The sequence below is a fragment of the Neovison vison genome, chromosome 12 (assembly GCF_020171115.1).
Source record: "Neovison vison isolate M4711 chromosome 12, ASM_NN_V1, whole genome shotgun sequence".
Lineage (NCBI taxonomy): Eukaryota > Metazoa > Chordata > Mammalia > Carnivora > Mustelidae > Neogale > Neogale vison.
The window spans coordinates 134732803-134754969 of record NC_058102.1 but is presented as its reverse complement, the minus strand read 5'-3'; the positions used below and the strand labels follow the sequence as shown (position 1 = coordinate 134754969).

Sequence of the window (22167 nt, the reverse complement as noted above, 5' to 3'; positions counted from 1 at the left end):
AGCCCTTCTTAAATGAATTCTTTCCCTTCACCTCCTCCCTCATCTTCATATTCCATCTATAGCTGTTCTTTCCAGTTGCTCTGTAATTCTTTCCTTCCATAATGGCATACCTAAGAACTGTTCACTCCCACCAACCTTTATAAATCTCAATCCAATTACCTCTCTACCAGTATGACACTGTTTTCTCTTATGATCTTGAGGACTTCCATTTCTTCCTAAGATTCCTTTCATTAGAAGGATCAAGAGGATAAAATATGAAAAAAACATAGGGGAAAAGTTTAAAATGAAACAACTTACCTTTGAAGGACCAAGGCCTAACAATGTGAAAGGAGGTTTTAGAATAGAATCAGGTGATGGCAAAGCAGGAGGAGAAGAGTCACAGATGTCAACAGATGGTTTGGAAGGAACACCAACTGTATCTTCACATTTGTTTTCAGAATGATCATCCTCAAATAAAGTTTTATCTCCCGGTGATACAAGGCCAAGTTCTATTTCCACTTAGTAAAAAAACAAAATAAAGAGTATATGAAAATATCTGTAATTTCAAGTGACAACACAAGAATGGACAAAAATCAGTGCATAACCAGTCTTCAAACAGCTTACAGTTCTTGAAAAGCTGAGAAGCATTCATTAGTTTTCTTAAGTTTGGTTTTGAGGTATTCTGGAAAAAAAAATTAATAGTATTAAGGATTACAAATAACACATTTGGTAAAATAACTATAATATTCACCATTGTCAAATGAGAACCATTACACAAAGAACATGGTTTTGGAATCATTCAAATGTAGATTCAAATCTCAGTTCTGCCATTTACTAGCCTACATTTTCTCATGGGGTGAGGATTAGGAGAGATGTCTGTGTTCCAAAATTCATTGTTTATGCACCACACCCAGTGCTCCATGCAATACGTGCCCTCCTTAATACCCACCACCAGGCTCAACCAACCTCCCACGCCCCGCCCCCTCAAAACCCTCAGATTGTTTTTCAGAGTCCATAGTCTCTCATGGTTCTTCTCCCCTTCCAATTTCTCTCAACTCCCTTCTCCTCTCCATCTCCCTATGTCCTCCATGTTATTTCTTATGCTCCACAAGTAAGTGAAACCATATGATAATTGACGCTCTCTGCTTGATTTATTTCACACAGCATAATCTCCTCCAGTCCCGTCCATGTTGATACAAAAGTTGGGTTCTCATCCTTTCTGATGGAGGCATAATACTCCATAATGTATATGGACCACATCTTCTTTATCCATTCCGCTGAACGGCATCCTGGTTCTTTCCACAGTTTGTCGACTGTGGCCATTGCTGCTATGAACGTTGGGGTACAGATGGCCCTTCTTTTCACTACATCTGTATCTTTGGGGTAAATACCCAGCAGTGCAACTGCAGGGTCATCGGGTAGCACAGTTTTCCAAAGTGGCTGCACCAACTTGCATTCCCACCAACACTGTAAAAAGGTTCCCCTTTCTCCACATCTTCTCCAACACTTGTTGTTTACTGTCTTGTTGATTTTGGCCATTCTAACTGGTGTAAGGTGGTATCTCAATGTGTTTTTGCTTTGAATCTCTCTGATGGCTAATGATGATGAACACATGGAACTGGCACAAAAACAGACACATAGACCAGTGGAACAGAATAGAGTCCATATATGGACCCTCAACTCTATGGTCAAATAATCTTCAACAAAGCAGGAAAAAAATACAGGAGAAAAAAGATAGACTCTCTATCTAAAATTCTAAGCTCACAATTAAAGGATAGTAAAAAATAGATTGTAAGCTTCTTTCTCATTTATTTATTTCCTCAACATAATTCATTTGCACTTATAAATCCTAAACATGAAAAGGGAATATAAATTTTTAAATTATGTATTTTAAAAAATTTTATATTTAGTTATGACACATTATGCACATTACATTACTTATAACATTCCATTATACAGAATTCCATCTGTCTGCTCATTAATTCACATTCAAAAAATATTAAAATTGCTTCTTCAAGCAAGGTTTTATTCTAGGTGTTCCAGGAGATGCACAATTATGTTTCCTAACACCCAATAGCTTATAATGATGCAGGAGCTTTAACATGAATATTTAAATAAATATAAAGTGAATAGAAGTTTGAATCTTAGAATCTGATACAAAGATTCTGAGTAGGTATTTTAAAAAAACTAATATAAAAGATTTCTGAAAATAGACATTTTACCATATGGGTATGAAAAGCCTCTGCTTCTAGTGTTAATTATTATTTTAGGCAAAACATGTATTCTTCACTTAGATAAAGAGTTTTAACTATACTCTTTATGGAATTATTTTCAAAACACAGTAGAATGCCTTTGCAATATAAATTTAGGAAATTTAAATTTCTTATTTTGGTCTAAATGTAGAACAAGGGATAGAAATAGTGAAAAAAAAAACTTCTTTCATAAAACTGTATGCTACCAAAATAAAAAATGTCCAAGAAAAAACAATCTGTAATAAATAACTGGGTCCACTGAAGATTCATTTAGGCATGAGTATTATAAAAGCCACGTTAGAAGAAAAGAAAGAGAGAGATAAAGAGGAAAAGAAAAGTCATGATAAGATCATTTAAAACTCAGAGTAAGAATCCGTATCCTTGACCAAATGTCATATTTCCTCCATCATGGGAAAGCTTTTCCCAATATAATTTTCCCATCATTATATATTTCCAGCCCATTCTTTCTACCTTTGATATTTAACAGAGTTAAAAAAATTCAACTTGTCATATTTCTATAAAATGGTTTGTTCTGACCAACTTTCCACTTCAAACATAAAATGATGATAGGCAGGCCACTGCTAAATTTTAGGAGTAAATAATACACAAAACTACATTCAGAGAAGAAAAATTAATTTCGCGAGAGTACATTACCTTCATATTCAAACTTAAGTCTTCATCATCTGATGTAGGCCATGAAGCATTATCATCACCAGGTTTAACGGAAATACTTTAGAGCAAAAATATACAACAAAAACAAGTTAATGAAAAAGAAGAATCAAGTGAAAAGTCATCTATTTATTTATTGAATGAAGTTTCTTGATGTAATTGAACTTTAGCCTCTGTTTTTGTTATTAAGTTTTTATTTTAATTCCAGTATCATTAACACACAGTGCTGCATTATTTTATGTATACAATATAATGATTTGGTAATTCCATCACCAAGTGCTCATCACGACAAGTGCATTCCTTAACCCCTAGCTCCTATTTCACCTGTTCCCCCACCCATCTCCCCTCTGGTAACCATCAACTTGTTCTCTATGGTTAAGAGTCAGTTTCTTGGTTGTCTGTCTCTCGTTTTTTGTTGTTTTTTTTCTTTGCTCATTTCTATTGTTTCTTAAATTCTACATGTGAGTGAAGTCATATGGTATTTGTCTTTCTCTGACTTAACTCCACTTAGCATAATACTCTCTAGTTCCCTCTATTTCACTGCAAATGGCAAAATTTCATTCTTTTCTATGGCTGAATATTCCATTGTATATATATGTGCCACTTCTTCTTTATCCATCCATCTCTCAATGGACACTCGGGCTGACTATTGTAACTAATGCTGTAGTAACCATAGGGGTACATGTATCCATTCAAATTGGTATTTTCATATTTTGGGGGATAAATACCCAATAGTGTGATTACTGGATTGTAGGGTAGTTCAGTTTTTACCTTTTGGAGGAAACTCCATACTGTTTCCACAGTGGCTGCATTAGTTTGCATTCCCACCGATAATCCAAGAGGATTCCTTTTTCTCCACATAATTGCCAACACTGTTATTTATGTTTTTTATTTTAGCCATTCTGACAGGTAGGCAGTGGTATCTCATTGTAGTTTTGATTTCCATTTCCCTGATAATGAGTGATGCTGAGTATCTTCTTAGGTGCCTGTTGTTCATTGTGTGTTTTCTTTGGAAAAATGTCTGTTCGTGTCTTCTGATAATTTTTAAATTGGGTTGTGTTTTGGGTGCTGAGCTCTATCGATTCTTTTTATTTGTATACTAACCCTTTATTGGCTATGTCATTTGCAAATATCTGCTCCTATTCCATAGGTTGCCTTTTCATTGTGTGGATTGATCCCTTCACTGTGTAGAGCTTTTGATTTTGATGCAGTCCCAACAGTTTGTTTTTGCTTTTACTGCTCCTGAGGCAAGAGAGTAAAAGCAAAAATAAACAGAAACAGATCCAGAAATACAGAGAATTCTGTATCGCCAAAAGAGAAGAGGATGGGAAGATGGACAAAGTGGGTAAAGGGGAATGGGAGGTTCAGGATTCCAGTTATAGTAAGTCACAGGGATACAAGTACAGCATACAGAATACAGTCAAGGGTACTGTAATAGCATCATGCAGTAAGAGATAGTAGCTACGCTTGTGGTAGGCATGGTGTAACATTCAGAGTTCTTAAATCACCTGAAACACAACATAACATTATGGATCAACTATGCTTCAATTTAAATAAATAAACAAATATACACATGTTAAAGAACAAATTTATGTTATTAGTGGGAATACTGTTCCCAGAGAGATTAAAAACTATAGGGTCCAACTTTTTCCCTACACAGGTTCTGCCTTATTTAGGTCTATAAGAACTAGCAAGAACTTAATAGCCTTCATAAGCACTGAGATACACAGGAAGAGAGACTGCTATAAAAATAGAGTCCTGGTAGCTGTACTTCTATTTCCCTATACACGGCCTAATATTTTCTTTCTGTGAGCTCTTAGATCATTCTTTTGTAGGGCTCAGTGGTACCCTCTTTAGCCTATGAAAGCAGATTCCCAAAACAAGCATAGCATCAAATGGCCAAGAGCAGGAGCCATTTCCTGCTCCTGGAGGACAAGCTAAACAGACTTTCAGTCATCCATGCAATCATCTCAATGTAGACATGTTACCAACTACCCAAATGAAGCTCTGTTACTGATTTGACAGCCAGTCCTAGCCCACCAAACCCTACATGTACATGGGAAGGACATCAGAGAATTAGAAAAAGAGGTGGAGCGAGGAGACCCCTACCTTGGGCCATATATCTGTGTACTTCCGAATCTCCATTCCCCCATTACTCGAGAGGATCTAAGCCAAGATTGGGCTGGAAGTAGATGGTATCACATTCCTATATGCTGTAAAAAGTCTTCCCTGTGGCTCAAATGATTTTAATACCTCTCAACAGAAAACCTGAAGTATGCTAGTTCATTCAATTCAACCAACCAACAAAAAAAAACTGCTCATGATTCTCCTGAAACCTCTATTTTAATATGCTTTTCTAAACAACTCCCAATATCCTGTGTCCTTCATTCCTTTCTGTGTGTGTGTATCCTTCATTTCTGTAATACATCTTTTTTTTTCCCAATTTATTTATTTTCAGAAAAACAGTATTCATTATTTTTTCACCACACCCAGTGCTCCACGCAAGCTGTGCCCTCTAGAATACCCACCACCTGGTACCCCCAACCTCCCACCCCCCCCGCCACTTCAAACCCCTCAGACTGAAATTGGAAGGGGAGGTAAACCATGAGAGACTATGGACTCTGAAAAACAGTCTGAAAAACAGTCTGTAATACATCTTGATCTAACTTATCATAAGCCCAAATATTCTGACATCCTTTCTAAAATTCTTATTCCTATCCAACCCAGTGTTGTTATTCTTGAAACTCAACCTCTCCTGCCAATTCCTTCCTTACGTACCTTCACTGTGTTCACTAGACCCACTCCCCATCTTTCTATTATTAAAACATTCACCTATTAAGATGAGAAAAAAAGGAAAAAAACCTGAATGTAAATCTCATTTCTGTCACTTATCATATCCAAGTAAGTCACTTTAGTCTCTTTTGCATTTCAAATTCTCCATTTAAATAATCACTTGGTGAGGATGTTAAACACAGGTTGTAGTACCAGAGGGCATTTTGATTAATTCATCTCTAAGATGCCCTAAAATCCTGAAATTCTATGTGCTTTTGATTTTGTCTATAGAAAAACAGAAAATACTTAGCTGGCAGAAAGGGAAAAAGTTAATGGAATAAAAGAAAACACCAAGAAAAGCAGAGAAGAAAGAAAAAAAAAAAAAAAGAACAAGAAAAGTCAATGGAGAAAAGGAAAAAAAATCTACAAAAAAAGAAAAAAACTTCAAGGAACTGGTCAAAGGAACTAGCCTAAAGGGAAAACTAGACGGGGAAGTCAGTAAACAGGAATCATTTAGAAATAGCCTCTAAATAGATGACAAAATTAATTAATGTATCATGGCCTACACCTAGATTACATATCCATCACTTCTGGAAAAAGCATTCATCTCAAGGAGAGCAGACATCTCTATATCTAAGAACTTGCCTGATTAGGTCTTGCTTATGTAAAAGCTAGGTACTATGGCCATAGATAATTAGAGCCATCCTAAAATCTTTGAGTAAAAACAAGAGACTAGTTGCCACTGCACTAATTACCCCTAGTTATCACTAGTTGTCAAATATATTAGGACAAATGCTTGGACTAACCTGGTTTCTGAGGAAAACTCTAAATCAATAAACACATAACTAAATTTGACTCTCTGAGTTGATCTGACTAGGATCTGTAGCTTAACCCCAGTGCTGCTAAGGGACAAAAGAATCAATGTGGGAGTCACGCAGGCTGACAGTCAAATCATGGGTCTACTACTCATTTTTTTTTTTACGTTAAAGGATTCCTTTATATTATGATACCCTCCTTAAACAGAAACACAATTCAAATATCAACACACTTGTAAAACTCTTATTCTCTTAATCAAACCTTTGTTGACAACCACACTCAGCTACTAGCAGCATTTGGATGCAAAGGTTTCACTTGTGCTAATCTGGGCAAGCCAGGCAGAGACTCTGATTTGAAGACGTAACAGACACCCCTGCCAGTGGGCTCCTGCTGCTGCTGCTGCTGCTGCTGCTGCTTCCAGACAGCGCTGGTGGCATCTACTTAGGTTTTCTGCTTCCAGCTGAAGGTTTGCATATTTGTAATGGTTTCCGAATGGCCTCTTCACTGATAAAGCCTTTTTTGGTGAAGGCTGAGATTCTGATTTCAGGGCAGTTGGAGCACAGTCTCCTGAAGTCACTTCCAAAGTGACTTTGGATCACGTTTGGATGTAGGTTTCTTCTTTTTTTCAACTGGGGATTTCTACCTTCACTTCTTTCCTTTTAATTTCTTCCACTTTATTTTCTCCCAGAGTGAAGTTCGCATCATCATCTTCACTCTCCCTAAAATCAGACTCAACCTCAGACTCTCCACCAGTAGCTTGGTTCAGAGTTCTCAGCACTACCGCCATGACTGCCTTCCGAAAGGCTCTTCCTCTGCTGTACCACAGCTTTTGATGCTGCTTTTCTTTTCCCTTGAGCACCGCACAAATCATCTCCCTCGGTAAGCTTATCCCAATCTAAATCATCACTGGCTACACTGCAATCGGAGAGATGGATTAGTCATTGTCCCAATTTCGCTGCTACCACATTTTTTTTGGCATTTTTGGCACATTTTTCTGTCTGGGGCCTCTCCCACATCAATGGTGACGGCTGGAAGTTCCTTCACTGATAAAGCTAGCGCCACTTCTAAGTCTCGCTGGTAGAGTTCCTCACCTAAAGCCATCCTTTTTTAGGGGTTTTCTCTTGCAGTGGGAGATCTTCTTTCTGGAGATTCTTCAGTTTCAGTTTCCTTGTTTCTAGTATTAACTCCTTTGGTGCTGTTCTGGGCTTCTTATTCAAAGGTGTGGTTGCGGAAAAAAAGTCATCATCACTGCAAGAATTTTCAAACTGTGAGTAACTGACTAGTTTCTTATGCCTCATGGGGGGCACCGTGGCCCCCTCTAAGACTGAAAATTCACAGCGTTCAAGCTCTTGTTACCAGCAGTGGCAGTTTCTGGGTCTGCTACTCTTTAACTATAGGATCATAGGTCAATTAATCAACATTGCTGAACCACAGAAGAGTAATTCATAAAAAAATAGGCTGTAATAGCACATCTACTTTGTGATGCTATTGTAATGACTATATAAGTAAAATAAATGACAAGCATATAATATAGTGCCTAGCACACAGTAGAACTCTCAACAAATGCTTTGCTCTGCATTCCCTTGTTAACACAGAATTTGTAAAAAAAAAAAAAAAAATCCACAAAAATCCTACCTGCTTAAAGAGTCTTCTTCAAAAGTCTTATTCGCCACTAGAGAAAAAAGCAAAGTACATTTTAAATCAACAACAGAAAAATACAGAATATTCAAAGTGTAAGACTGATGTGTTAAAAAGTATTCTTCGGGACCATACCTGGCAACCACACTGGAGTGAATATTAATTATACTATTGGTAGGCAGTTAACTCACTAAGAAATCTTACTTTCTCCTCTACATTTACCAAATGGAAGAAAAGAATGGTATCCATCAGAATTTGATACCTACAAGTGGATGTTTATAATGACCACAATTTTAACCAAACCCTTGAGACTGACAGAAAATCGTGTCATTAGCACAATCATCATCATAGACTGACAATGTCAGGATTCTTCTAAATTCTTCAGGACTTTCACTATGAGGTGCAGTTAAAAGAGACTATACTTATTTTGGTGTAACACAACAGAACTTCTCCAGATCTCCAGCAGGGGCTGTTAAGTTTGGGGTGAAACACCTCATCACAAAGTTTGGTCTACAGCCACGCTACTTTGCAGCATGGAAAAACATAGTAAACAGGGGCACCTGGGTGGCTCAGTGGGTTAAAGCCTCTGCCTTCAGCTCAGGTCATGATCTCAGGGTCCTGGGATCGAGCCCCGCATCGGGCTCTCTGCTCAGCGGGGGCCTGCCTCCCCCTCTCTCTCTGCCTGCCTCTCTGCCTACTTGTGATTTCTGTCTGTCAAATAAATAAATTTTAAAAAAATATAGTAAACAGACTCTCTCTGGTCTTATTTCCAATTGCAAGGTAAATATAAAAGCTTTTAGCGATTTTAGTGTTTCTGGTTCTATAAAGTATAACCTCTTGAGACAACCTATTTTCATTGCTGGAGAGTCTATCTGGATCCACCTCTTAGACCAGAATGGTACCAAAGATTAGTGCTAGGTAGCAGGATATGACGTCATTGTTCTCAACCTTCCCCACTATGTGACAAACGTCTGTAGAAATCACACTTTTTCAGTCTGTAAGGCATATGTCATCAGATCCTACACTGATGAACATAACAAAGGACAAAGATTATCTTGAATCACTATATTCAATTACCTCGGAATTTTAATTTTTTAAACATTCAAGAAGATATCCACTGTATGATTGCAACTAGATGACATTCTGGTAAAAGTAAAACTTTTTAAGTTAGGAGATAAGGGTTGTGACAAGGGGAACAGGCACAGCACAGAGAACTTTTAAGGCAGTGAAACTATTCTATGTGATACCACATGATAGATACATGTCATCACACATTTGTTAAAACCCATAGAATGTATAACACCAAGAATGAACCCTGATGTAAATTATGGACTGTGGATGATAAAGATGAGCTAATATAAATATAACAATGTACCACTGTGGTTCAGGATGTTAACAACAAGAAAGGCTACGTGTGAAGAGGAACATGCGGTAAATGGAAACTCCCTGTACTTTCTGCTATATTTTGCAATGAACTTGAAAATGCTGTCAAAAATAAGGTCTATTTACTGTGAAGGAAAAAAACAAAAGGTATCCATTGAGACTGCTAAGTGTTGGTACAAACCAGGTGATTTATCAAGTACTTATTACTTGATTTGCTTCCGGGAACCAAAATTTTGATATATGCTAGGGAGAAGATGCCTACATGATTATCACTTAAAGAAAACTTCAGGCGGGCGCCTGGGTGGCTCAGTGGGTTAAGCCGCTGCCTTTGGCTCAGGTCATGATCTCAGAGTCCTGGGATCGAGTCCCGCATCGGGCTCTCTGCTCAGCAGGGAGCCTGCTTCCCTCTCTCTCTCTCTCTCTGCCTGCCTCTCTGCCTACTTGTTATTTCTCTCTGTCAAATAAATAAATAAAATCTTTAAAAAAAATAAAAGAAAGAAAACTTCAGGCACTGAGTATCTATAAGATTCCTGTATTGGCAGACAACATCTCACATGAGCTGTTGTGATTTAATGCTGGAGGAATTTAGCACACCCATAGGCAGAGGATTCTTAGAAGCCTGCACTTGACTTCCTCTAGACGTTACTCCATGCACCTTTTCTCTGCTGATTTTGCTTTGTATCATTTCACCATAATAAACCACAGGCATGCATACAAATTTGCTGAGACATGTGAGTTCTTCCAGTGAATAACCACATCTGGGTGTCATTTTGGGAGCCTCTAATACCAATGCATCATATGCAATTTTTATGATTAAGGTTGATGTTTTAAGACACGATTACAGTTAGAAGGTTATTTCACAGAACACCTTTCCTTGAATCTGTTTTTCTTAGTATTTGCCTGGAAGACTGATGTATTTCTATATCCATTTGAATAAAGGCATAAAAGGAATAGATGAAATGTCAGAAAATAATGTGAAACAATCAACAATTTTATTTTAATTGGGAAAAAAAGAGAATTCTGATGATTACCAATATGTCCTACAGTATAAAAGTTCCTATAAAAAAACTAAAAGGTCACATAAATTTTCTGCAACTAAATAGGGCTTAATTCACTTCTATTGTAGTTAAGAATCGATAAGCTAAGGGATAATTATAGAAAAATATATAACTATCATACACAGTACAATAACACACTATTGGTTATAGAGTTTTTTGTTTCCACTCATTTTCTTAATTTCTTATAGAATTAGAAACAGTTCACCTATTAATGGCAGTTGTTGACAAACTGCTTAAAAACTCAGAAATACTACATTCAAAATGTAGGATGAGTTATCCACTCCAGCCTGAAAATAGTGGATTTGATCTTTAGAGATCAAGAGAACTCATTTGGGGGAAAACAAAGTGAGTTATCTTATATACAGAGATGGTTAAAAACTTGTCAATCTAATTGGCCACATATTCTTGTTAAGCCACAGTTTACCAATTTCTGAAAAAATACAAAATCATGTCACATTAAAACTGTTATCAGGTAAAAATTTCTGATAATCCAGAAAATGCTTTCAATCTTGGCTAAACATCATCACTAACTCTGTCACTGTGGTACAGGTACAAAGAAGTTTAGCATAAGAAACAACAAAATATGAAATACATTTTAGATGGGGTAGCCTGTTACCTTAGAAGGAAATATACATATGGTAGAAATGTTTTCCAATAGTGATAGATTCCAAGACAATTTTCCTTACTGCTTTCTTTACAGATGAAATTCAGAAAGGAGCAGTAAAAGTAGAGATATCAGAAGAAGGCAAATGAAAGAGGATGGAGAGAGACAGCACTAACAAAAATAGTCCAGTACTGACGTTTTTTACTGACACCGAATCCCTAGCAAGTGAGAACTAGTATATTCAGCATATCACCTTATATTTCCTCCTGGATATTATACTAGTTTTCTGCAATAAAATACTTAAAAAGAGGTCAGTTTCTCCCAAACTGCTGGTCTGTATAAAATATTTCTGATCAAAATTTAAAACTGTCAAAATACAGCTGCATCGTGATTCCATTTCAGAGAAAGGGACTGACAGTGGCTTCCTGCTTATGCTTCCAGATTTTTGTCCTAGTATTCATCCAGGAGAATGTACCGGGGACTTGAAGAAAAGCTCAACTATCTCTACAAAAAAACAGGTAAGAAAGACAACACTTTTCCTCACACTAGACCCCTAGGTTTTGACAATTATGGAAAAATGTTGGCCAGTCTCCTCACAAGGCTAGAACATTTCCCCTTGACCCTGTCCAGGTAGATACCGCAGTTAGAAAAAGTTAGGAAGGACCTTACTTGATGTGTTATTTTTCCATATTTGGACACAAAATGTACCAGTCACATAAATAACAGACCTTACAACTCAAAAATGGTTCTTTTAAAAAGGTTACCACCAAAGAACTTTTAAAAGTTAAATCCAACTTTTTTTAGTGATTTTATTTGATATAATTGATAATCCATGAAATTTTTTTTCAAATTTTTCAACAACATTTCCTCTAATTCCTCTCCTAAGTTTCCCCAGCCACTTCTCAGTCTTCTGTACCAAGTCTTACACCTCCATCCACACTTTATATACTGGTATTCCCAGGCTTTGTTCACTGGCCTTCATCTATTTCTATATGTTTTCCATCATGGACAAGCTCAATCTTTGTCCAAGCTGTGACTTTGCCTAATAATTCTAATCAGTTTATTTCAAATCAGCACCTCCAAACTTGATGCTCTATCTCCAGCTAGAAACTCCTAGTATTCAATTATCCAATTACTGAAAATATACTACATGGATATTCCATCAAATTCAACATATAGAGAAAATACCTGGTCTTCCCTATTCCCACTGCACTCTGATAAAGTCCTACTCATTCTTCACGGCCAGGTTAAATGTTAGTGCACAACCTGGAAATATATGACTCTTCTAAGATTTCTTCTTCCCTCTCCCTTTTTTAAGATTTTATTTATTTATTTGAGGCGGTCCTAAGGGGAAAATATATAGCCATCCAAGCCTCACTCAAAATAATTGAAAAATCCAGAACACACCAGCTGTATCTAAACCTTAAAGAACTGGAGGATCAACAACAAATCAAGCCAACTCCACACATAAGAAGGGAAATCATCAAGATTAGAGCTGAGACAATGAGGGAGAAACCAGAGATACAGCAGAACATATCAATGAAACTAGAAGCTGGTTTTTTGAAAGAATCAATAAGATCGATAAGCCACTGGCTACACTAATCCAAAAGAAAAGAGAGAAAGCCCAAATTCATAAAATTATGAATGAAAAGGGAGAGATCACAACTAATGCCAAGGAAGTAGAAACAATCATCAGAAGTTATTACGAACAGTTATATGCCAATAAGCTTAGCAACCTAGATGAAATGGATGCATTCCTGGAAAAATATAAACTCCCAAAATTGAACCAGGAAGAAATCGACAACCTGAATAGACCGATATCTAATAACGAGATTGAATCAGTGATCAAAAACCTCCCAGAAAACAAGAGCCCAGGACCTGACGGATTCCCTGGGGAATTCTACCAAACCTTCAAGGAAGAAATAACACCTATTCTCCTAAAGCTGTTTCAAATTCTTCTTTCTATGAAGCCAGCATTACCCTGATCCCCAAACCAGGCAAGGACCCTACCAAAAAGGAGAATTTCAGACCAATATCACTGATGAATATGGATGCTAAGATTCTCAACAAGATCCTAGCCAACAGGATCCAACAGCACATTAAAAAGATTATCCACCATGATCAGGTGGGATTCATCCCTGGGCTACAAGGATGGTTCAACATTCGCAAATCAATCAATGTGATACAACAAATTAATATGAGAAGAGAGAAGAATCACATGGTCCTCTCAATTGATGCAGAAAAAGCATTTGACAAAATCCAGCATCCGTTCCTGATTAAAACGCTTCAAAGTATAGGGATAGAGGGAACATTCCTGAACCTCATCAAATCTATCTATGAAAGACCCACAGCAAATATCATCCTCAATGGGAAAAAGTTTGCCATCTTCCCATTGAGATCAGGAACAAGACTAGGATGCCCACTTTCACCACTCTTATTCAACATAGTATTAGAAATCCTAGCAACAGCAATCAGACAACAGAGAGAAATAAAAGGTATCCAAATTGGTAATGAAGAAGTCAAACTCTCTCTCTTTGCAGATGACATGATTCTTTATATGGAAAACCCAAAAGACTCCACCCCCAAACTACTAGAACTCATACAGCAATTCAGCAACGTGACAGGATACAAAGTCAATGTGCAGAAATCAGTGGCTTTCTTATACAATAACAATGAAAATACAGAAAGGGAAATTAGAGAATCGATTCCATTTATTATAGCACCAAGAACCATAAGATACCTGGGAATAAACCTAACTAAAGAGGCAAAGGATCTGTACTTGAGGAACTACAGAACACTCATGAAAGAAATTGAAGAAGACACAAATAGATGGAAGACCATTCCATGCTCCTGGATCGGAAGAATAAACATTGTTAAAATGTCTATACTGCCTCGAGCAATCTATACTTTTAATGCCATTCCGATCAAAATTCCACCGGCATTCTTCAAAGACCTGGAGCAAATAATCCTAAAAATTTGTATGGATGGAATCAGAAGAGACCCCGAATCGCTAAGGAAATGTTGAAAAACAAAAATAAAGCTGGCGGCATCACCTTACCTGATTTCAAGCTTTATTACAAAGCTGTGATCACCAAGAGAGCATGGTACTGGCATAAAAACAGACACATAGACCAGTGGAACAGAGTAGAGAGCCCAGATATGGACCCTCAACACTATGGTCAATTAATCTTTGACAAAACAGGAAAAAATATACAGTGGAAAAAAGACAGTCTCTTCAATAAATGGTGCTGGGAAAACTGGACAGCTATATGTAGAAGAATGAAACTCGACCATTCTCTTGCACCGTACACAAAGATCAACTCAAAATGGATAAAAGACCTCAATGTGAGACAGAAATCCATCAGAATCCTAGAGGAGAATATAGGCAGTAATCTCTTTGATATCAGCCACAGCAACTTCTTTCAAGATACATCTCCAAAGGCAAAGGAAACAAAAGCGAAAATAAACTTCTGGGACTTCATCAAAATCGAAAGCCTCTGCACAGCAAAGGAAACAGTCAAAAAAAAAAAAAAAAAGAGGCAACCCACGGAATGGGAGAAGATATTTGCAAATGACAGTACAGACAAAAGGTTGATATCCAGGATCTATAATGAACTCCTCAAACTCAACCCACACGAAACAGACAAACACATCAAAAAATGGGCAGAAGATATGAACAGACACTTCTCCAATCAAGAAATACAAATGGCTATCAGACACATGAAAAAATGCTCATCATCATTAGCCCTCAGGGAGATTCAAATTAAAACCACATTGAGATATCACCTTACACCAGTTAGAATGGCCAAAATTAACAAAGCAGGAAACAACATGTGTTGGAGAGGATGTGGAGAAAGGGGAACCCTCTTCCACTGTTGGTGGGAATGCAAGTTGGTGCAGCCTCTTTGGAGAACAGTGTGGAGATTCCTCAAGAAATTAAAAATAGAGCTTCCCTATGACCCTGCCATTGCACTCCTGGGTATTTACCCCAAAGACACAGATGTCGTGAAAAGAAGGGCCATCTGTACCCCAATGTTTATAGCAGCAATGGCCACAGTCACCAAACTATGGAAAGAGCCAAGGTGCCCTTCAACGGATGAATGGATAAGGAAGATGTGGTCCATATACACTATGGAGTATTATGCCTCCATCAGAAAGAATGAATACCCAACTTTCGTAGCAACATGGACGGGACTTGGAGAGATTCTGCTGAGTGAAATAAGTCAAGCAGAGAGAGTCAATTATCATATGGTTTCACTTATTTGTGGAGCATATCAAATAGCATGGAGGACATGGGGAGTTAGAGAGGAGAATGGAGTTGGGGGAAATTGGAAGGGGAGGTGAACTATGAGAGACTATGGACTCTGAAAAACAATCTGAGGGGTTTGAAGTGGCAGGGGGTGGGAGGTTGGGGTACCAGGTGGTGGGTATTATAGATGTCACGGCTTGCATGGAGCACTGGGTTTGGTGAAACAATAATGAATAATGTTTTTCTGAAAATAAATAAATAAATAAATAAACAAAGATTTTATTTATTTATTTGACAGAGGAACACAGCGAGAGGGGGAACACAAGCAGGGGGAGGGGGAGAGGGAGAAGCAGGCTTCCCATGGAGCAGGGACCCCAATGTGGTGTTTATCCCAGGACCTTGGGATCATGACCTGAGCTGAAGGCTGCTATTAAATGACTGAGCCACCCAGGCATCTGCCTCTCTCCTCTTTCTACATCCAATAATCATGAAACTGTATTAACTATACTTATTTTCTATCATTGCTTTATATTTCCCCTGCCACTGCTCTACACAAACATGAGCTCTTAACTGATGACTTCCAGAAGGAAAAAAAGCCACCAACTAGTATTGTTATTTCTTAAATGAATAAAAAGATTTTAAGCAAAACAAATGAGAAAGGGGGCACCTGGGTGACTCAGTTAAGCGTCTGCCTTCACCTCAAGTCATGGTCTCAGGGTCCTGGATCAAGCCCCATACTAGGCTCCCTGCTCAATGGGGAGTCTGCTTCTCCCTCTCCCTCTGCCCCTCTGCCCCACTTGTTCTCTCTGTCTAATAAATAAAATCTTTTAAAAGTTTTAAATTTTTAAGAAATGAGAAATACATGAGGCCTAGTAAAAGAACAACATTGTAAATTGATTAAATTGAGCCTCCTGACTTTTTCAGTAAAGAGGAGTGAACAGTTCATAATGGGCTGATACTAGACTAAGGAAATATCTGTGTCCATTATCTTCCAGTCTCTTTACATGGTTTTTCCCAATCTATCCTCCACATGAGGGGTGACCAAACTATGGCCACAGGCCAAGTCGGACCAGTCACATGTGCCTGTGCCCCCATAAAACTTTATTTACAGAACCAGATGGTTGGTTCTTGCTATTCACCTACATATTGCTACAGCTGCTTTCACACTATAGTGGTAGTTGTAGGTGAAAAACCACAGGGCCTAAAATATTCACTATCTGGCCCTTTAGAGAAAAAGCTTGGTGATCACTATTTTGTGCCACAACCAGAAGGCCCTAATTCAAATCTAATCTTGTTACCCTTCTTCATATTCTCCAGTGAGTCTCTGCATCAAGTACTGCTGGCTCCCTCCCCAATAACCATATCATAGTCTTCATTCTTGCTGGAAAATCACAACTTTATTTGGATATTTATTGTCCCAAACACGAAGAAGGTTGCCTTACCCCAACTTCAAAAGAATAAAGGATTATTATAAGCTAATTACAGTACCTGGTTTACCAGTGGCTGGTTTAGGAACAAGCATGTTATATAACCTAGCTTATAAGATGTTAGAGGAAAATTGCTGCAAGCCTCTGAGTTTTCTTCTTATTTAAAAGAAACATATAGGGGTGCCTGGATGGCTCAGTTGTTAAGTGTCAGCCTTCAGCTCGGGTCATGATTCCAGGGTCCTGGGATCCAGCCCCACATCAGGCTCCCCACTCAGCAAGAGGCCTGCTTCTCCCTCTGCCGCTTCCCCTGGCTTGTATTCCCTCTCTGTCTGTCTCTCTCTGTCAAATAAACAAATAAAATCTTTAAAAAAAATAAAAGAAGCATATAAAGAAAAACAGTCCTTCCATTCACTGGATATTGTCATGTGAGAATATGCCTCAAACTGTTGCTAATTAGCCAATCAGGAAAGGGCATACAAAATATTGCCAACCTCAAAGCCAAAAAGAGACAACTGGGATCCTGGAGACATCACTGAACCATCAAAACAATTCTGGTTCCTACTGTTTAAGTCTCTGTTTGGTTTGGTTTGCTTTTTTTAGATTTATTTATTTGAGAGAGAGTGAACGCGTGCTAGAGAGAGTGCATGAATGGGAGAATGGCAGAGGAAGAGAATCGTCAAGCAGACTCCATGCTGAGCACAGAGCCCTGTGGGATGTGGGGCTTGATCTCATGACTGATGAGACTGTGACCTGAGCTAAAACTAAGAGTCAACGCATAATGACTAAGCCACCCAGGTGGCCCCGTTTTAGTCACTATTATAAGTCACCTGTTATTTGCAGCTAAAAGCATTCAACCTGATAAATTTCCCAAGGTCTACAGGGTAAGATCTACACCTTTCCATGGTACTGAAAAACTTTCATTAGCTTGCCTTAGCTAAGTATTCACTCATTCCAACCATTCCCATAGCACACTTTTTGCACCAGCAAAACTGAACTGCTCGTAAGTGCTCCAAAGTTCACTCATACATCTGAGCGTCCGCACTGCTGTTCCCTCTGCAAAACATGTAATCTTGATGGACGTTCCTCTTGCCAAACATGGTTCTTCTGCTTATTTACCTGGCAAACTTACTACTCAGTCTGCATACTATCGACTCAATATTAAATACCAATAAAAACATAACAATGAGAATTATAAACACTAGGGCACTCTGGCACATAGTAAGCACGGAATAAACTAAATAATAAAAATAAAGTAGTAAAAATAGAAGAAATAATAAAAATGACAATGATAATAACAAACTCCTAGAGGGCAAGGATTGTGTTTTTTGAATGTTTGTATTCTCCATCAGAGTGACAGTAGCTAAAAGACACTTGATAATTATTTGCTAAGTGAACAAATGAAAATGAGTAAATTGCCAAACCAACCTACAGATATTCTTTGATAAAAGTCTACTAAATTAAATGTTTCTTCATGCATTTTAGATTGTACAATGTACTAGATGCCACATCTAGGGAGAATGGTAGCATTTTTGTTATTGTGAACCATTTTTCTTCTTTTATTATAATCTGTTGAGCCTCAGTTGCCCATTTGAATTTTTATTATGATAATCTTTTTACTAATGGCAACTGAGTATCATGTTCTAACAAAATTACACTATCCCGGGGCGCCTTGGTGGCTCAGTGCGTTAAATCCTCTGCTTTCGGCTCATCATGATCCCAGGGTCCTGGGATACAGCCCTGCATTGGGCTCTCTGCTCAGCAGGAAGCCTGTTTCCGTTCCACTCTCTGCCTGTCTCTCTGCCTACCTGTGATTTCTCTCTGTAAAATAAATAAAATATTTTTTAAAAATTACACTATCATGACAATTATGCAACAAATGGAAGAAAAGATTGTTCTAATAAAGTCAACATATCTCATTCTCTTTTACTAATGAGAAATTAGTAAATAGCTGTTAATGGTGAGATCTTGTTGATACAACAATATGTAAAACACCCTATGCTTCTCAAGGCTTTTCTTTTCTGATTCCCGTACCATAGACGGTCACCTTTAAAGAAAAAAAAAACAGTCTCACTGGTATTGCTGCATACTAGCTAAGTTTTCCAGTTCGTATTTTTTGCCATTTGTTTCTGGTACCAGGAAAGTATTGTAGAGTTCCCAGTTTTAAGGATAGCTCCTTTTTTAATGAGACAAATCAGTATGTAATAATATTTACTAAATGTAATCCACTTGTAAAAATTTAAAGATCCATTTTCATAACAAGTTCAATTTGTTTTAATATGATTAAAGAGGAAGTATAAAACATACTAACTTAAAAATCTTTCTCTCTAATGGGAAGGAGTCAAGATGGCGGAGAAGTAGCAGGCTGAGACTACTTCAGCTAGCAGGAGATCAGCTAGAGAGCTTATCTAAAGAGTGCAAACACCTGCAAATCCATTGGCAGATCGAAGAGAAGAAGAACAGCTATTCTAGAAACAGAAAAACCACCACTTTCTGAAAGGTACGACTGGCAGAGAAGTGAATCCAAAGCGCCGGGAAGAGAGACCCTGGGGGAGGGGCCGGCTCCCGGCAAGCGGCGGAGCAACGGAGCACAAAATCGGGACATTTAAAAGTCTGTTCCGCTGAGGGACATCGCTCCAGAGGCTAAACCGGGGCGAAGCCCACGCGGGTTCAGCATGACCTCAGGCCTCGCAGGGTCACAGAAGGATCGTGGGTGTCTGAGTGTCACAGAGCTTGCAGGTATTGGAGCGGAAAAGCCGGCTACAGAGACAGAGCCAACAGTAAGCTCACAGTTCGGGGTTACCTTGAACCGGTTACAGGCTTGGTGAGCTCGGAGTGCAGCCGGAGGTCAGGCAGACGGGAGTTACTGGGTGCTGTTCTCTGAGGGCGCACTGAGGAGTGGGGCCCCAGGCTCTCCGCTCCTCCAGACCAGAGACCAGGAGGCCGCCATTTGTATTCCCGTCCTCCGGAACTCTACGGAAAGCGCTCAGGGAACAAAAGCTCCTGAAAGCAAACCCGAGCGGATTACTCAGCCCGGCCCCTGGTAAGGGCGGTGCAGTTCCGCCTGGGGCAAAGACACTTGAGAATCACTACACCAGGCCCCTCCCCCAGAAGATCAATAAGAAATCCATCCAAGACCAAGTTCACCTACCGAGGAGTGCAGTTTCAATACCAAGGAGAGCAGCAGAATTCCAGAGGAGGAGAAAGCAAAGCATGGAACTCATGGCTTTCTCCCTGTGATTTTTGAGTCTTGCAGTTAAAGTAATTTTTTTCTTTTTCATTTTTTTCCCTTCTTTTGCTAAATTTTTTAATGTTTTAAAATTTTTTTAATTTTTTTTAAATTTTTTAAAATTTTTACCCTTTTCATTTTAACGTTTTTTAACTAGTTTATCTAATTTATATATTTTTTCTCTTTCATATTTTTCTTTCTTCGTTTTCTTTTTTTAGTTCCTTTTTTTTCCTTTTTTTTTTCTTTCTTTTTTTAGAACCTCTTTTTATCCCTTTTCTCCCCCCTCACGATTTGGGATCTCTTCTTTTTTTTTTTTTTTTAAAGATTTTATTTATTTATTTGAGAGAGAGAGAGACAGTGAGAGAGAGCATGAGCGAGGAGAAGGTCAGAGAGCGAAGCAGACTCCCCATGGAGCTGGGAGCCCGATGTGGGACTCAATCCCGGGACTCCAGGATCACGCCCTGAGCCGAAGGCAGTCGTCCAACCAACTGAGCCACCCAGGCGTCCCTTGGGATCTCTTCTGATTTGGTTAAAGCATATTTTCCTGGGGTTGTTGCCACCCTTTTAGTATTTTACGTGCTCCTTCAGATACTCTTATCTGGACAAAATGACAAGGCGGAAAAATTCGCCACAAAAAGAAGAACAAGAGGCAGTACCGAAGGCTAGGGACCTAATCAATACAGACATTGGTAATATGTCAGATCTAGAATTCAGAATGACAATTCTCAAGGTTCTAGCCGGGCTCAAAAAAGACATGGAAGATATCAGAGAAACCCTCTCCAGAGATATAAAAGCACTTTCTGGAGAAATAAAAGAACTAAAATCTAACCAAGTTGAAATCAAAAAAGCTCTTAATGAGATGCAATCACAAATGGAGGCTCTCACTGCTAGGATAAATGAGGCAGAAGAAAGAATTAGCGATATAGAAGACCAAATGACAGAGAATAAAGAAGCTGAGCAAAAGAGGGACAAACAGCTACTGGACCACGAGGGGAGGATTCGAGACAAAAGGACACCATAAGATGAAACAACATTAGAATAATTGGGATTCCAGAAGAAGAAGAAAGAGAAAGGGGAGCAGAAGGTATACTAGAGAGAATTATTGGGGAGAATTTTCCCAATATGGCAAAGGGGACAAGCATCAAAATTCAGGAGGTTCAGAGAACACCCCTCAAAATCAATAAGAATAGACCCACACCACGTCACCTGATAGTAAAATTTACAAGTCTTAGTGACACAAAGAAAATCCTGAAAGCAGCCCAGGAAAAGAAGTCTGTAACATAAAATGGTAAAAATATTAGATTGGCAGCTGACTTATCCACATAGACCTGGCAGGCCAGAAAGAGCTGGCATGATATTTTCAGAGCACTAAACGAGAAAAACATGCAGCCAAGAATACTATATCCAGCTCGGCTATCATTGAAAATAGAAGGAGAGATTAAAAGCTTCCAGGACAAACAAAAACTGAAAGAATTTGCAAACACCAAACCAGCTCTACAGGAAATATTGAAAGGGGTCCTCTAAGCAAAGAGAGAGCCTACAAGTGGTAGATCAGAAAGGAACAGAGACAATATACAGTAACAGTCACCTTACAGGCAATACAATGGCACTAAATTCATGTCTCTCAAGAGCTACCCTGAATGTTAATGGGCTAAATGCCCCAATCAAAAGACATAGGGTATCAGAAAGGATAAAAAAACAAAACCCATCTATGTGTTGCCTCCAAGAAAGTCATTTTAAGCCCTAAGACACCTCCAGATTTAAAGTGAGGGGATGGAAAAGAATTTACCATGCTAATGGACATCAGAAGAAAACAGGAGTGGCAATCCTTATATCATATCAATTAGATTTTAAGCAAAAGACTATAATAAGAGATGAGGAAGGACACTATATCACACTCAAAGGGTAGTCCAACAAGAAGATCTAACAATTTTAAATATCGATGCCCCCAATGTGGGAGCAGCCAACTATATAAACCAATTAATAACAAAATCAAAGAAACACATCAACAATAATACAATAATAGTAGGGGACTTTAACACTCCCCTCACTGAAATGGACAGATCATCCAAGCAAAAGATCAACAAGGAAATA

General features: G+C 38.4%; 1 protein-coding gene and 1 pseudogene across 1 annotated transcript in view; both read right to left on the bottom strand.

The window, feature by feature from the left end:
- Positions 1–19668, bottom strand: part of LOC122891185 (ankyrin repeat domain-containing protein 26-like) — a 131626-nt gene extending 111958 nt beyond the window's left edge. The window contains exons 1-5 of the mRNA XM_044226676.1: positions 19648–19668; positions 8124–8160; positions 2886–2961; positions 604–661; positions 298–497 (exon numbers count right to left, since the gene is read on the bottom strand). Of these exons, the coding sequence (XP_044082611.1) occupies positions 298–497; positions 604–661; positions 2886–2891 (264 nt within the window). The 5' untranslated portion in view covers positions 2892–2961; positions 8124–8160; positions 19648–19668. The remainder of the gene's footprint in view (positions 1–297; positions 498–603; positions 662–2885; positions 2962–8123; positions 8161–19647) is intronic.
- On the bottom strand, positions 6768–7898 carry LOC122891184 (annotated as a pseudogene).
- Positions 19669–22167: the final 2499 nt, after the last annotated feature.